We start from the raw sequence: 17,589 nt of genomic DNA, 5'->3' as shown, positions 1-17,589 counted from the left end.
ATGATATATAATGAAAGGACATTAGGGATTTATTAAAAATATAGCCATTGATGTTATCATCAATAATCTGCACTTACACAGAACTATTATTATTTATCACTATTATTATTTAAAACATTTTAAAAATCACCCTCACTAAAAGTACAGTACATGCAGTGTGTGAAATAGAGAACAGTGTTACTTGCGTCACTTTCTCAACATTGCTGCTGCTGATTTTTGGTGATAAAAACAGTAGCCTCTTACTTGTAAGAATTCACGGACATTGGAGCCCAACACTCGAAGGATAGTGTCATAGCCAGATTCCTGACAGAACTCAAAAAACATTTTCCCGAACATTTGCAAGATGCCTCCGGCATCCATTTCTATAGAAGAAACCATATTTAAAGCAACAGGCAATTCAAGAAGAATTTTACATTTAAACTAAGTAATCTTGTTACATTTCATTGTATAAGTTAACCATTATGAAGTTCTGTCACTTCACCCAGTGAACTAATAGAACATTTATAATAGGCCACTTTTGATTTTATAAACAACTTAATAAATAAATAAATTTAGGTTTCAGAAAATTATTTCCTCCATCTTTCCAAAACTACAACAATAACAAAAACAAATAAAACCTTACTTAGAACTTTGCTTGCAGCAGCCACAAGGTCATATGTTTTGGCATCTTCATAGATAATTCTGACCAAAAACTGTCCTTCCACATCAACCTGAGCCTCTCTCCTAAAATAAAAATATAGTATAAAATATTTGAAACATCAAGTTATTACTATTACATCATTAACATTAAAAGAAAAAAAAATGGTAACGCTTTCTATGAAGCCCGTATTTATAATACACCATAAGTGTATTCTTAAGGCATTATAACGAATGCATAATGCATTATAAAACAAATTATAATATGTTATATCAACTCATGAATAATCATAACAACAATTCTAATACATCATAATACTTACGTATATGTAGTTATAAGTTTAAGAGTATGATTATTTCTGACACATCTACTTCATTTACAGTTTAATGGACTGTATCATATCCTGACATTGTTTAAGATCTGCACAGTATCTTATTACAGCTTGTGAGTGGTTAGAGTGGTTGAGTGTTATTTGAGTGTTTCTGTGGAGCTAATGTTCATTAATTGATGTGCGATTAATACTTCAACTGAAAAAAATGCAATGTTTCATATGGTTACATTTTATTTTTATGGTACCCTTAATCAATCGACTTAAGCAACTTTGCAACTACATGCCAACTAACTCTCATTAGAGTATTAGTATACTTAAGAATAGTAGAATCTAAAGTTGACGTACTTGCAAAGACACTTATAGTCATTTTATCTGTTGGTTTAACATCACAAAATTATTATTATTATTATTAATACTTATAAGTGGTCTTTGACCACTTTAAGTAAAGTAGCATCAGAAAAATGGCAACAAAATGAGACTTAAAACACATTATAACTATGAGATATATAATCCATTGTAAAAGTGGATGCAATGTGTTCACTGTGTTATAAATCATCATACTCTTAAAAGCTATAATCACAAATAAGTAAATAGTATAATATTTTAATAATAACTGTTCTTATAAATATTCATGAAATGATATAACATATTATACGTTTTATTATAATGATACAACATATTATACGTTTATTAATTATAATGCCTTAAGAATATCCTTATAATGTATTATAAATACATGCTTTATAGAAAGTTTTACAATATATATATGTGTGTGTGTGTGTGTGTGTGTGTCTGTGTGTGTGTGTGTGTGTGTGTGTGTGTGTGTGTGTGTGTGTGTGTGTGTGTGTGTGTTTCATTAGAAATTTTGGGCTCCAAGGTAATTACATGAAATGAATTACATAATTAAATGAAAAGGAATATTTAATAAAAGCATGAAGATTGTTAGAGTCAGGTCAAAATGTGCTTTGCCTGGACATATTACTAAACTGAGCTAAAAAAAACAAAAAAAAAAACCTTTGACTAAGAATGATGACAAAAGAAAAGTCCAGCCAAAAAGTCACAATAGTATCAACAAAGGTAAACAAAACCTAAAAATAGAAATAGAAACATAGTTAATCATGTCTTGGACAGTGCAATGTGAGATGCTAACCTTGTGATAATACTGAACCTTGCAGAAAAAAAATGCTGCAATAACTGATTCCAACTGTTTTAATGTTGCCAGAAAATCAAGTGAGACTCAAGCTCACAACTTAAGCCTAAACAGGCCCTAAAACATGTGTTTACATTAAGCACAGCTGTGACTTGAAAAGACTGCTCTTAAAAGTCATGTTAAAGAGATGGAGGAAGTTAAATAAAGCTGAACTGTTTGTGCAAGAGGAAAAAATTGTTATGCATGTGACTTAACCCCATGACATGTTATACGTGATTTCTTATGTTACGAATTAAAGAAAAAGAGCATATGGTGGTAAAGACTTGCCAATTACAATATACTTAGCTCTAGATATCATTAATTGTATTTTTAAGACATTATGAAAAAGTGTTAAGAATAAAATAGCATTTGCTGAAATTTGATTTAGATTTCAAACCATAGTTTAGTAAGTGTCATAGCTACACACACGCCTCTCCTTAAGTCATTTGAATTTATATCTGAGAACATCTATTATATGTACAGACACATATTTTCAAATATAAATACATTGCACATAAATGCAAAAAATTATAATAAATTATAAAAATAAAAAAAAAAATGACAATATAAGATTGTCCATGATGTAATAGAGAAGTCCACATGAACTCACTTGATGTCCTCCCACACATCTGGACCATAATTTCTCAGCACCAGAAGTTCTAGTGCATGGTTCACAAAACCGTACTGCCAAAAAAGAGTGAAATATAAAGTTGTGAAATTTATGCATGATATAATTATATGTTTATACACTACATGCACTGTAATGCATTATTTGCCTTTCATTGTTTACATATTCAAATGTGCCATTTATACAAACATGTTGTACGTTAGTGCTTTTGTTGTGCGTAAGGACGTGATCTGTAACGAACATTGGTGTATCTTGTCACACAGTGAGGCAATACATACCTCACTGTGTTTATATGTATAGGCTACATATATACATATATAACGTTACTACTATATTACAAAAATACATATTTGAGTAAAACCGTATTTCCATCGTTTTTATATCACCAATGATACCGTAAGCTGCAGAGCAAATATTAACGTGAATAAGGATTACAGAATAAAAACAGAAATGTAAAAGAAATGTAAAATCGCATTCATATTATTGCTACATAACGTTACCATGTTTGGATTAATTCGCCAGTCCTCTGTTTGTGATAGCTTATCACTAAACACCAGCACTGAAAAACCGTACAGCTGTTACGAGTGAAACCACCATTCCTGAAACGAGCTCATTGTTATTGACAGAGGATGCAGCCAACGAGAACGCAGGGATGCAAAAGTACTACACACAGCTGGTTCTCGCTATTTGCGTTTTACTGGATCCCGGATTCAGGAATTGTACTACGTTGAAGGATTGGCTCATGAATATTCATTACGCAACATGACGTTTGTCCAGAATTCCTACCTGATTGGCCGCGAAGAGACGCTAGTAGGTGGGCGCTAATTAACTGGCGAATTAACGATTCCTACTTGGTTGAGGCCTGTGTCATGAATATTAATTAGGTTACGTCTTGTAAGCTCCGTGAAGGTTACCAAGCAACGCCAACATGACCTTATTAATATTCATCGACCAAGCAAGGGGAATGCTGTCAGATGTTATCGTTGGATGGTTTAAATATATCATAATATTGTAATCAGTCTAATTAATTTAAAAATTATCAAATTAAGAAAATGAATTCGTATTTTCATACCCTATCGATTTTTACTTCATGAAGAGGTTTACATTTTTAAAAAGCTTTCACTATATTCTTAGTCAATTTGATATCAAGATATTAGCCTATTATTTCTTTGATTTATTTATTTCAGATTTATCTCTAATTTGTTATGCTTTTTATATTAAATAATATGTAGTGATAAATAGCACAGCTGAATGAAATTCACTATGGGGTGGTATTTTAGGCACAAACATGTTTATCATAACTTTTTTGTATTGCGCTTCTGATACATTACCATATTACTTTTCATGAAGCATGTTAATCTTGGTAGATTAAAAAAAAAAAAACCAACCAACCAAACACACACACACACACACACACACACATGGCCACTGTTCTGTTTAATAACAAGTTAAAACACTGTTTGGACACTGTTAGTGTTTTATGAAGAACAATGTTATGTGAAATCTGAACAAAATGTAGAATAATGCAAGTGTTATCTTTTTGTGGTCACCCTTTCACTCTTTTCATGAAATACTAGGTCACATTGAAACATAGACATTAAACAATCCAAACCTTGAGTAAAGCATGTTTATTATAGATTTATTACAATACAAAAAAGTCACAATGTTTACTTTAAGGATGACTGTGGTCGGGCTCTACTAATGTGAACCTTTACTGTGTGCTTTTCTTCCCCTTTACTGTGTGGTGCACTACAATGAAATGTGCTCTATTCAGACTATTGAATTGATACTAATTGCCTCATACAGAATAAATGATTCACATAGGTTCTGTAGAGAAATAGTAATTATAAATACTAATGTGGATAGCATTCTTTGCTTTTTAGATTTTTGTTATATGGTCGGGAATTAAAAATATACTAAATACTCTACATATATATTTATATAAAAAAGAAGATGTTCTGCCAAACAAAAATCTGAGGCTTTAATCCAACACTACTGTGAACAAAAACTGTGCACAGTGAAACCCTTCTAATGAATGTTATTTGATAGCTTTTTGCCAACATTCAACATTTGGATGATAAACTACCTCTGGCTCAACTATAAATATACACAGAGTGACAGTTAATATTAACCCAATGTTTCCAGGATTTGTGTCTTAAAGATTTTATGTTTTTTTATCCACTGGGTTGAGTTTCGTCTGAAGCAGCACTAGTCATTTGATCGCGAGCCTGGAGGAAGTAACAAACTCCAGGGATGTCGGCAGGGAAGTTGGGTGGAAGATCCTCTCTTGTCCGGGGGATGAGAGTGAACTCTGGACAATCTTTTAACAATCTGAAATGAGAGGGAAATAACAAATTATCCTAAAACCCAAATGCAGGTACAGAGTAAAACTGTTAGTGCTAAATCACCTCTGACAGAATGGAATATACTTAAAATACTTGTACTTGTTTTGGCTCATCCAGATATGATTTAATAAGGAAGATCTTCAAGTGTTATTCTTTCTTAAACATATAAAACATGGTGAAATGTTCCTGTTCTTTGTTCATTTAAAATTAATGTAGTTGTTTTTGTCACACCTTATTGTACAAAATCTGACATATTGTTGCTCTCGATAACATGTAAAATAAATTTACCCTAATTTAAAATTTTAAAACTGTAAAATAATAAAATAAACATTTAGTGAATCACACTTACTATTAAGCTCTAAATACAAAATAAACAAACTAGTTGTCTCTGCTTATACCTGTATGTGGTGGGACTGACGTTAATCTTTCTTGGCAGGCTACAGGACTCAAACTTGTTGGCTAATGTGACGTTATTGCCAAAAAGGCAGTAACGGGGCATTTTAACACCGACTACACCAGCCAAAACCGAGCCAGAGTGGATCCCGATACGCATCTGAGAATAAAACAAAGCAAAGACTCCCTTTAAAAAACATTTTCTTCACATATTTCTTTTCCAATATTCTTTTTATATTTTTTTTATTGCAAGCCATATGTAATATTAACATTTCTGAGCAAATTTTAGTCTCCTGATGTCTAATGTTTGTCAAAATATATTTAGCATTTAAACAACGAAATTCAGAAGCTCAAACTGAATCATAAACAAACATAAATACCTTTCTCCAAAATGAATGTTTGTTATATAAAAGTATCACAGTTTTGATCTAAAGCAGCAGTATTCATGATCTAATTCTAAATCTGATAACTAATTCCACTTCACTATTGCACTGTTAAGGAAAAAAGTCTAAAATAGGAGACATTAGATGTGATCTTTCAAAAATTATTTACCCTTTGTAGTGGGAGTTTGTTTGCATGAAATATATAAGGATATAAATATATATAACATATATAAACTTCTCAGTGAAGCGTTTGTTTTAAATAGAAAATTTCTTATTTTACTAACAAACAACACTGTTGAAACATTATTTTGTTTCAAATCAGCAGTCTAGCAAAGGTTTGCATGACTAATGAGGAAAGATTTTATATTCATGCTATAACTACACAAAATGTAGAAAAACCTGATGTAACACTAACCTTGATAACCTCCCCCATGGGAGTCGTGACCTCATCAGACAATTCCATCATCTTTAGAGCCATGAGAGCAATCTGGACAGCATGGGTCGGACTCTCTTTGTGTAAGCCTCCAGCTACACAGTACGCGTCTCCAATGGTTTCCACCTTGAATGCACAAATGAGGACATATAAAAGGTTACGAGAGCAGAGTGCTAAATATTTTATAACACACCTCTGGGTATGATCGAGGTGCATGCAGTAATTTTCTGATTTGCCTCTCATGTGACATCCATGTGTTAACTAAAACCAGTTAATAAAAGAGATCTGCATTTGCGCAACAATTTTAATTAATATTTAATTTAAAGTGAAAAAGTGATGTGATGTGATGTGTCGCTATGGTGTCCCATACTTGGAATTTGTGCTCTACATTTGACCCATCCAAGTGCACAGACAAACACACCCTTAGCAGTTTTAATTAAATAATTAAATATTAATTAATATTCAATACTTATTTTATATTATACTATACTTTATTTGATTATATTTTATGCATAATACTAAAAGCTCACCAGTGCATTCCCATCTATGCACCAGTTTACAGTACGTTAACTGACTATTTATATAATTCCACAAAAATCTGCTATTTTGAAGCCAGCTATAACAAACAAACTTTACGTTAACAAAATAGTACATCTTGACAGCTTGAGAGACATTAATTCCCTGTTATTGCACATCCAGTTTGGAGTTGTTTGAGACACACATCATGAACCAGCTGAGATATGTTGGGAGAAGACAAGAGTGGAATCTATTTTAGGATATAGCTGTCTGTAAGAATGTAAGCAAAGCCAGACACTAAGCTAAACTTTACCTCCACCGTCTTTTACATGAAATTCTTCTCTGCTGCATGTGTATGGGAAATTCGGCTTCAGATTACATTAGCGAACCTCTCAGCGGTTTATGAGCCAGCATGTCAAAAATGATTAAATTAATTATTGTTTGGTTTAACGATTTCTTGTGAATGATCATTTAAAAATCCCAAGGGCCTTAAGATTAAGGAGAATATTTTTGCAATCTGTGAAAAAATACAGCCCCATTTTATTTACCATTTATAGATTTTTTTTAATCTAGTTTAAAGCTGAAATACCTAAAAAGGAATACTGTGTACTGTACCAAAAACAACACTATTAATTGAAGAGGAATTTAACACTTATCATCAGTGAGTGGCAGTGAAATGTTCTACATAGATTTATTTGTTTGGAGCTAACAGTTATACAGCAATTTTACCCACCTTATACACATCCAGCTCACCGCAGTGGTGATCAAACCTTGTGTAGAGCTCACTGAGCATGTTCACCACCTGCATGGGTGTACATCGTGAGCATGTCGCAGTGAAGCCCACGATATCTGAGAACAGCATGGTGACATGATCAAATTTTTTTGCCTGCACAGGAAGTCCCTGCCACAAACGCTGAGCAACATTCCCTGGGAATATTGTGAAGAGCAGCTCTACTGTTCGCCTCTTCTCTTCTTCAAGGGCTTGATGTGCCTGTTCCAGGGCAGCTTTGGCTTTACCCAGACGTTTTTTTAGTCCATCTTGGGCCTTGGTCTGCTCCCCAACCAGAACAACATCTCGTAACGCATTGTGGATGGGGATGTCAGAGAGGTAGAGGCCCCGGCCTGTCAACTCCTCCAGCTTATCTACACACGGAGAGCCGAGGAAGAGGAGAGCACTCATTTCTGACATGAAGATCATCTGCCCCTTCAGGTCCATATGCTACAATGAGAGGGTTGGAAGAATGGGAATTAATTCAGTTTAGTTTTGGACTAGTTTGTTATAAATTAGACAAATGTAGAAAACTTATATATATATATATATATATTATAATATAGGTTACGTTAATATAGTTTTTGGAATATAATATATAATATAATATTATATAATATTATATTAACACTCTCATGGCAGTTTCTAAAAATGTTCTATTTTGCTAAATTCATGGGAATTTCTTAATTTCTTAAATCTTTTTCACATGTTTTCATACTATCTGCTTTTGCCACATTGAAGGTTTGTTTTAGGCATGGGGCTACATTTTCATACAAATTTGCAACCAATTTCCCAAAATGTGAAATAGTTTTCTCATGAGATCACTCTGAATATGACCATATCATTCATCTTGCTCAAAGGTATTCAATATGCACTTAGCTTGCACGCTGATGTTGAAGTATGCTACAGAATATATCAATATATCAAATCGTCCTAACCCTACCACCTTGCTTGAGTTCATAGTTTTCTTTATAAATTTAATTGGAAATATTTTCTTTGCTGACTGATGTCCATGTGCTTTCCAAAGTAATATATTTAAAATACATTTATTTTTATTCTAAGTATAGTTCAAATCTATTAACATATTTACTGACATTTTACTTCACTTTATTTGGAGTACTACTACACGATCCACATTTCTTAACATTAAACCTAAAATGTCTTTTAATGTCACTATTGATGAGGATTGTATGATCTTTGAATAATGACGGTCTTTAAATGTGACCCTGGACCACAAAACCAGTCTTAAGTCGCTAAGGGATATATTTGTAGCAATAGCCAAAAATACACTGTATGGGGCAAAATTATAGATTTTTCTTTTATGCCAAAAATCATCAGGATATTAAGTAAAGATCATGTTCCATGAATATATTTTGTAAATTTCCTTCTGTAAATATATAAAAACTTCATTTTTGATAAGTAATATGCATTCCTAAGAACTTTATTTGGACAACTTTAAAGGCAATTTTCTCAATATTTAGATTTATTTTGCACCGACAGATTCCAGATTTCCAAATAATTCTATCTCAGCCAAATATTGTCTTATCCAAACAAACCATACATCAATGAATATCTTTTTTTTATTGAGCATTCAGATGATGTACATTCTCAGTTTGGAAAAACTGATACTTAAGACTGCATGGTTTTATGGTCCAAGGTCACAAATGCAAGACATTTAAAGTATACCTAAAGTATACTCTCAATAGTTCCACTCTAGCACAATCAAATATATATACTTAAGAATATCTTTAGTTGGACCTCAGCAATACTTCCTCACAATTAAAGTGAATTAAGCCCAGAATTAGTTAATTTAGCAGACTTGAAGTATACCTGTTTAGTACAGTATACCAACAGTATAATTGCACGGTATTACAGTAAATACATAATATGTAAATGTATTTGTAGTATACTAAGCATGAAATAAATGTGTTTCAAATAAACTTTAGTATATTTATTTTTCACTAGGATTATATCAGCCAAATCTTTAAATTGGCAATAGAAAAACTTGTTAAAAGGACACTTTAACACTAATAAAGGAATGAACATAAGACTCTACATGAACCATATGTATGCACAAACTCATAATAATGCATCTGTACTAATAATATATACTGTGTGTACTGTATGTTTCCTAAATGAATCTAGATACTGTATGAGGTTGCTTTGCTATTCCTTTTGTGTGAGCGTATGGTTAGATCTCATTAGTAGAGGCTTTGAGGGGCCTTCCACGTCTTGACATTTGCCGCCATGTTAATTTCATCATCTGCGATGTACATGGCTTTATTGCATTGCTCTTATTATACTGATCATCTTCAACCCAAGAAACTAAGACTTGCCATTAAAAATTCCCCTCGACCACCTCATAAAAACTCATCTCACATCTGCACGAAGATAAACCTATGAGTAAAAATCCTACTAATTACTTTGCACTGATTAGTTGAATCACGTTGCGCTTTTTAATTGTCTAATCAACATGAAACCCAAAGCAATCTTTGATTCCTCTTTCTCTTTGATGTCGGTGTTAAAATGACACATAGACCTTCAGAAGTTCACATTTCAAATACACACCAGCATACGAACACATTCACAGCTGCAAAATTAAGTGCCTCCCCCCCTCACTCTATTTGACTTGTCTTAGCTAAGCAATAAGCTTGATGTTTTAAAATTTCCCAAGTAAGCAGTTTCACGCGTAACAGGTGGCCTGTTGTCACCATCAGCATTTCAATACATAGGACACAAGGGAAACCTTATTGCAGAGGGAGAAACAAAATGGTAAAACAAAAAATACCTTTCCAGGTCTGTCAGCAGAGCTCGCTCCATGCTGTTTCACCCGTAGCACAAACTGGGTGTTTAGCATGGTTAAAATATCCTGGAAGCTGGCTCGTATCTCAGGTGAAACAATAGCAAAGTGCTCGTTGAAAAAAGTTCTCCTTTGCCCATCTCTGCATCGTCCGAGCCTCCTCCTCAAACCGTCTCCAATCTGCATCAGGCTCATTTCCTGATCTAAGAGAATGTGGAAGGGAAAAGTAGAGTAGAGCAGTGAGAGGGGAATGTCTCCAGATGAGTGCGTCCTCATGGGGCTTGGTGTGAGGCTTCTGCCGTCTCTCACTACTACTGAGTACAGCAGATGAGGCTGATGACTGGCCTGTAGAGCACTACTGTCTTTACCCCCAACATCCATTCTGACTTCCACCCGTGTGCAGTAGAGCAAACACGCTGCTGCCTGGATGACACCCGAGAAGAAGAGCTCAGTGGTGGGGAGGGGATTGAAGAAATAGACGGTTAGGAGTCCTGGGTCTTTGTCCAGGCAGAGGATAGAGGCTTGGTGGATGTAACGCTGAACTTCTGGGGTGGGTGGTGTGCTCTGCTTTAAGAGAACATTGAAGCTGTTTAGAAAATCATGGAGAGCTCCCCCCACCACATGAAGAATATGACCGTCCTCCTCATAACAGTCCCGAAACACCTCCAGACCCAGAGAAATCTTTAGCGTATCCATGGGGATATCTGGAATTTAATCAGTACAATTCATTAAAAAATATTATTTTACGAATATTAAGATTATATAAATAATTTTTAATGCCTCTTCATACCTGTTTTAAGGGCGAAGTTTTTCATGACATCTGATAATTGTTCAGCATTGTCCATTGTCTGAGACAAATGAGAACTGCAGGCTACAGGGCTTTGAACACATATATTAAACCATAGTCAATAAATTAATACCTAGAATGGAATAACGAGAACAACATTCGAACACTTTTGAATTTGAGTTGAACTAGGAAACAAATACAGAGGCTGCATTTCAGCATATACAATATTAAAATAATCTCATATAGGCTGTGTAATAATTCACACTGGCATTATAGGCTATATAATTTAATCATTTGTATGTAATGTAATGCATAAAACAATGAGGCATAATACTGATGCAGTATAATCTATATTATAATATACCCAATTCAGTCATGAGAATGAACACAATAACACAATAATTCTGTATGGAAATTGTAAATGACCGACAAAATTTTAAATGTGATTAAAGGACAATATACATTCTCACAGATGTAAGATGACATAATGAAAAATAACAGCTTACCAACTCATGTCTAGCTGCTGTTTCATAACTCTGATCAATGCATTTCGTAATTTTTCGAACTAAAAGAAAAAGAAAATATATTAAACATAGAAGAACATGTGTTTATATATATATATATATATATATATATATATATATATATATATATATATATATATATATATATATATATATATATATATTAATTACAATTCCATTTGCGCGCGTTGTGTACTCTGGACACAACGCAGATATAAAACATTTTTTTTTCCAATGCAATGAACAAGAATTTGCTGCAAAATATAATCAGGTGAATTAGACACATCGAACATATTAATTTACCTCCGGGCACACCAGCTTTCGGATGCTCTCACCCAGTGAATGCAGATTAACTTTGCTCCGGCTTATTTTGCGTCTGGGCAGAATGTTTGTGTTTGTGCCCTGCACCTCTCTGGATACTGGCAAAGCATTCACCGCACTGTTTTCCTCAAAGTCCGCGGGTTCCTCATTTCCAACGACCATAGAAAACGGGCATTCACCCGCGATCTTGAGATCCTTCAGTTTAGCGCAAAACATTCTTTGCGTAATAGTCCTCTCCAAACGTCCAGCAGAAATATCTACATGCTGAATATCCGACTGAGACAATTCCTACCCATCCGAATCCAGGATAGAAGCATTTCCACTAGATGATGGAAAATATAATTTCCCCGCACACACACGTCTTACCCAGGACTAAGCTATTTCAAACTTACCAGCAGCTTTTCCGCCTGTATACAATATTCATAGTAAATTACAGGGGCAAATGATAAACCAAGGATCATTAAGTATGGCCAATCACAGGACCCAGTGCAACCTCCGGCTAGCCAATGGATGCACCGGCAGACAGAGCTCCTTAAAGATGCATTATGTTCGTCTGGAGGTGCGTGATGTTCTCCTGGAGATGCTGTGTACCCTGTTCATCATCCAGTGAACTTGCTTTTGATTTTAGAGGATTTCCGTTTTGCACCGAATGCTTGCTCGATCCTCAGCTTATTATGTATACTTTCGGTGACGTCTAGCAAATATTTAAATGTCGTATAGGGTATAGCTAATCTAACCCTAACGTGGATAGGCTACTTAAGCAACACCACGTTTTCTTTTATTCGGATTCTGAATGATACGATGCGCAAATGGAGACGCTCTCAACATCTCGCTTGAATCTGTCACGTATCATATTCGGACACATGCTGAGCTTTGAGCCACCCAAATGTAAAAATGAATAAATTGCAATGCAACTCATTAAAGGCGCGAAGAGATGTTATATAAGGGTCTCAAGGCTTTGCATTCTTTAATGGGTGTATTTGCCATGAACAGACAGCCAGCCAGGACTTGTCAGTCTAATGAGGAGCATCGAGTCCACGAGATCACACTAGGAATCCAGTTGAATGAGGCTAATTTGGATTTTAATTATGATTTTATTATAATTAGCCTATATATATAAAAAAATAAACCTCACAATAAATTCCAAACTATTATACAGGCATTCATTTTTGCTGGGTGACAATGACTTGTTTTTGATGTAGCAGTGTTTTGCAGCCACTACGACACTTGCAAGAGCTGGAGAGATTCTTGTGCAAAACAGATCAATAACGTACACAGATCGAAGAAAACTTGAAATCACTCACTATTCAATTATTTTGTTCAGCACTGGTCTTTGTCAATGACATGTCTCTGAAATAATTTATAATAAAAGGGACTCAGAGATCACCCTAACTTCATGATCACCTTGCATTTTTGGCAAGTTTGAATGTCATAAATAATTGTATTTAATTTGAAATTTGTTGTTTGTGCACAGGAAATTAAAAAAAAAAAGTTATCTCTGTAACATCTCATTGCTTCTAGACATCTGTGTAATTAAATGGGGAGATGTTAACCTACTTGTGCTAGATTTATTTTTTAATTTCTCCTGTGACGAAATAACTGAATCTTGTATGTGATAATAATAATAATAATAATAATAATAATAATAATAATAATAATAATTTATTTGCACCTGGGATCTGGGATCTGCAGGATTTTGAATGATGGGATTTAACATTTCTATGGAAATCTGCAGAGCTTTCAATAAAGTTACGTGGCCGCATAATCCTTGGACAGATGCGTAAACAACAAGCTACAATTTTTTTTTCTCTCAAATTACTGAGGTTTTCTTAGTCCACTTTGCTCTTAATATTTAGGAATCAATGAAAAATGACTGTATAGTGATATTATGTATCTTGCAATATTGCACTCTTTTCACATTCAAATCAAATTAGGAGGACATCTTTAAATTAAGGAGGACAACTCCTTAAACATGCACAACTTCCATGACATTACCTCAGTTTAATAAACACTTTAATTTGAAAATAAGAATAGGAAAAGACAGCATGTATTGGAGGCTGCAGATGCTGAATCCATCATCAGTTCATGGAACTCAAATTGCTCCATAAGAGCTCATGGATTAACAAACAAGAGGAATCACATGGGCAGCTATACTGCAGAGTGAAGTGATCATTCCTCTGATTTACATTAATGGCTGCCTGATTGTCACAGATGTGTCAACACATTATGTGGTTGTTGTTTTAGAGCTATGCATATGCTTTCAGTTTTTTTTTTATGTGGTTGTTTATGTTTTCTATGTACATACTGTATGTATATATGACATTTGCCTTGATCATATCTATGTGATCATAATATAAACACTGGCTGCTCGTCAGAATTAAAAAAGGAAAAGAGTTTGGCTTAAAGCTGCCAACATGAAACCCAAGCACAGAGAAATAGGAAGTGTGATATTTGTTTCCTTCTTAGTTTGTTAGTTTCATCCTCATTTGTATTCGATAGCACTTCTTGGTTGCATGATGCCAAGCTTTGACTCTATTTGTGCCCACATGCTTGAAGAAAAGCCATAAAGCACCAGGTATAATCATCTCAGTCTTCTAATCTCTCTCTTTCTCTCTCTGACCATGCATAAACCTGACAAATATTCAGTCTCATGCTAAAATAGCACAGCATTAAAATTTCATTGCTTTTAAAACCATTAAAGTTTGGAACAAAACAGTGATTTTTTTTTATCCTGGCAATTCAAACCTCTGTTCACATATTTGACCCAGTTTCGCACCAGATCTGGTTTGATTTGACTTCTCTTTGCCTCATGATAGCAGTAATATGATTATGTGTCACAGTAGGAGTTTTATTGTCAAACAAATGTATTATACACCTTTCTTTTCAATAAATGTTAATGTAGCTGCAGCTGAAACGATGGATTGTATGTAATTACAATGGGCTCTGACACATGAATACACTGTACAAATATTTTAGCACAGAATGTCACTAAATAAAGTATCCGATCTTCATGTCTGTTACAAGCAATACTCATTTAATCATGCCATCAATTTGTTAGCGTATGTCATGTTTGGTAGAAGTTGTTTGTATTCCCAGTGATGCCAGGCATGAATAATTTCAATTCCATGGGTACTGTGAGACATATACAGAACAGAACTGGAATCATTGCTAGATCTGTGCCTGATGTAATAGAGCGATATAATTGATTTTATGTTTGCAATGCATCAAGTTCAGAATCTTGTGTAAGGCAGTGTGAATTATTCCTCGGAGGTGGCAAAGGGAGCAAACCTCCCTGTAACTGGTGAAACAAACAACACTACAGCTGAGATGGTCAGCAGAACAATAATAGCGGGTATGTGTCTTTATGTTATTTGTCCATTCAAAAGATAAGCATACAAAATGGAAACATAGTGGGGGCATATATTTATATGTATATAATGTAACATAACATAATGTATAAAGTATACAGTATAATATGGTTGTATGTACAGAACCATGGTTCAAAAGTTTGTGGTTGTCTCTTACGCTTACCTGCATTTATTTGATTGAAAAGAAAATGGTAATGTTTCAATTTAAAATAACATGTCATTCAATAATAAGATGTTTTGTCACCTGTGATGCAAAAGCTGAATTTTCCATTTGAATCAGCAATTATTCCAGTTTTCAGTGTTACATGATCCTCCAGAAATCATTCTACAGGCTAAGATTTAGTTCATAGTTGATGTCTGATTCTCCTTTTAACGACTGGTCATACATTTCCAATAGGAGACAGATCTGCTGGCCAGTCAGCCGTATCCACATGTGTCTATGGAACACAGTTGTGGCACATGCAGAATGAGAGGAATTATCCTAATCAAATGAACATGGGCTTCCCGAGAAAGACATAATCTTGATGGCAGTATACAAATCCCAATATACAGTATGTGCCTCCATGTCAATGGTACCTTCACACATATGCAAGTCACCAAGTCACCAACCGTTTTCACTGATGCACCCATATACCATGACAAACGTTTTCTTTTGCTTCTGTAACTCATTCTGTAACTGATCTTTGGGACTGATAATTTGATTTCCATTTTCCCCAAAAATGAGCAGAAATGTGGACTCATCTTACCACAGCACACATATTCATTATCTTTTGGACAATCTAAGATGAGCTCAGGCCCAGAGATCTTGCTGGCGTCTCTCCCTAGAATTGATGTATAGATTTCCATAGTAGGAAATCCATACACCACAGTTTTCCATAGTACTCTGATGCCCATGGGGCTATATTTCACAGCAGGACGGTTTCTAATGCATCTGAGGCCTCAATGGTCACACATTCGAGTTGTCATGCCTGGCCCTATGTATATACTAAGTTTCACAATATATGAATGTTTATGCTGAAATATCTAAATTATTAGCAATTATGCATTGAGATTTGTTTTTCTTTTTTTTCTGACAATTCTCTCATGAATTTTATTATTTATTTTTTTAGAGTCCTTACCAGGTCAGGAAAATATGATCATATTACCCCAATTTTACAGTCTCTGCACTGGCTACCTATTAAGTTACAAATTATCATTACTTACCTATGAGGCCCTAAATGGTTTAGCTCCTGCGTACCTAACTAGCCTTATACCACGTTACAATCCATCACGCTCCCTAAGGTCACAAAACCCTGGACTTTTGGTAGCAAAGGATAGCAAAGTCCACTAAAGGAGTTAGAGCTTTTTCACATTTGGCTCCCAAACTGTGGAATAGCCTTCCTGATAATGTTCGGGGTTCAGACACACTCTCTTTGTTTAAATCTTGATTAAAAACGCATCTCTTTCACCAAGCATTCGAATAATGCATCTCATAAATTGTGACTGCAGTTGCATCTGATCAAATGTGCATTCTTATTCAATTATAATTAATTTTACTTTGTTGGAACAGCAGCTATGCTAATGATGTCTCTATTTGTTTCTCTGTTTTGTAACTAGGATATACACAAGCTCCAGTCTGGATCCAGAACACCTGAGAAGAGATGACGCTGACCCTCAGAGGACCCCAGATGATGCTAACCCTGAATCAACAAACAGAACTAACAAATATTGCTACAAGTGTGATTGCATCATATAATAATTGCTGTTAAAAATGTTCATCGTCTACGTCTTGTATTAATGTTTCTGAAAAATCCTGTCATATGCACACAAACTGACAGTCACCACTTATTAGTTACTACTAAATATTGTAGAAACGTAATTTTCTGTAAAGTTGCTTTGTAATGATTTGTATCGTAAAAAACGCTATACAAATAAACTTGAATTGAATTGAATCTTTTCTGGCAAAGACTGAGATGCCCCTTTCACAACCAATCATTATTGATTGCTTATTGTGGACTGATTGCAAATTACAAAAGACCTAAAATATCTTGTTTTAGGGGTTGTTTATATTTTGATCTAGTGCTCAAGAAAGTTTTTTTTTCATCAATGTGCAAATCAGCTATTTAATATTTTTGTGGAAACCATAATATTTTTCTGGATTATTTAATGAACAAAAAGAATCTAAA

The 17,589-nt window shown here is 34.4% G+C and overlaps 2 protein-coding genes across 3 annotated transcripts in view; both read right to left on the bottom strand.

Annotated features, from left to right (window-relative positions):
- LOC127949598 (guanylate cyclase soluble subunit beta-1) overlaps positions 1-3,517 on the bottom strand; it is a 34,162-nt gene extending 30,645 nt beyond the window's left edge. Inside the window, exons 1-4 of one of the 2 annotated variants that reach the window (XM_052547027.1) lie at positions 3,286-3,517; positions 2,768-2,841; positions 623-723; positions 244-362 (exon numbers count right to left, since the gene is read on the bottom strand). In XM_052547027.1, the coding sequence (XP_052402987.1) occupies positions 244-362; positions 623-723; positions 2,768-2,841; positions 3,286-3,288 (297 nt within the window). In that variant the 5' untranslated portion in view covers positions 3,289-3,517. The remainder of the gene's footprint in view (positions 1-243; positions 363-622; positions 724-2,767; positions 2,842-3,285) is intronic. The other variant, XM_052547026.1, reaches the window with a different exon arrangement.
- Positions 3,518-4,398: 881 nt separating this feature from the next.
- LOC127948466 (guanylate cyclase soluble subunit alpha-1-like) lies at positions 4,399-12,672 on the bottom strand. The gene is made up of 8 exons (XM_052544905.1): positions 12,039-12,672; positions 11,718-11,776; positions 11,215-11,303; positions 10,413-11,128; positions 7,589-8,074; positions 6,322-6,465; positions 5,529-5,683; positions 4,399-5,116 (listed from the first exon to the last, which is right to left on the bottom strand). The coding sequence occupies exons 1-8, from the start codon at positions 12,270-12,272 to the stop codon at positions 4,960-4,962; spliced, it is 2,040 nt and encodes a 679-aa protein (XP_052400865.1). The 5' UTR covers positions 12,273-12,672; the 3' UTR covers positions 4,399-4,959.
- Between the last annotated feature and the right edge of the window lie 4,917 nt (positions 12,673-17,589).

Source organism: Carassius gibelio, chromosome B1 (genome assembly GCF_023724105.1).
Source record: "Carassius gibelio isolate Cgi1373 ecotype wild population from Czech Republic chromosome B1, carGib1.2-hapl.c, whole genome shotgun sequence".
In the NCBI taxonomy this organism is placed as follows: Eukaryota; Metazoa; Chordata; class Actinopteri; order Cypriniformes; family Cyprinidae; genus Carassius; species Carassius gibelio.
The sequence above is the reverse complement of the archived record's forward strand: the minus strand, read 5'-3'. Positions and strand labels throughout refer to the sequence as shown.

Coding starts and splice junctions, on each gene's coding strand:
- LOC127948466 (XM_052544905.1), bottom strand. CDS start 12,272: ATGTTTTGCGCTAAACTGAAGGATCTCAAGATCGCGGGTGAATGCCCG. Junction 11,777..12,038: donor GAAAGCTGGTGTGCCCGGAG/GTAAATTAATAT, acceptor TTTTTCTTTTAG/TTCGAAAAATTACGAAATGC. Junction 8,075..10,412: donor CTGCTGACAGACCTGGAAAG/GTATTTTTTGTT, acceptor CTCTCATTGTAG/CATATGGACCTGAAGGGGCA.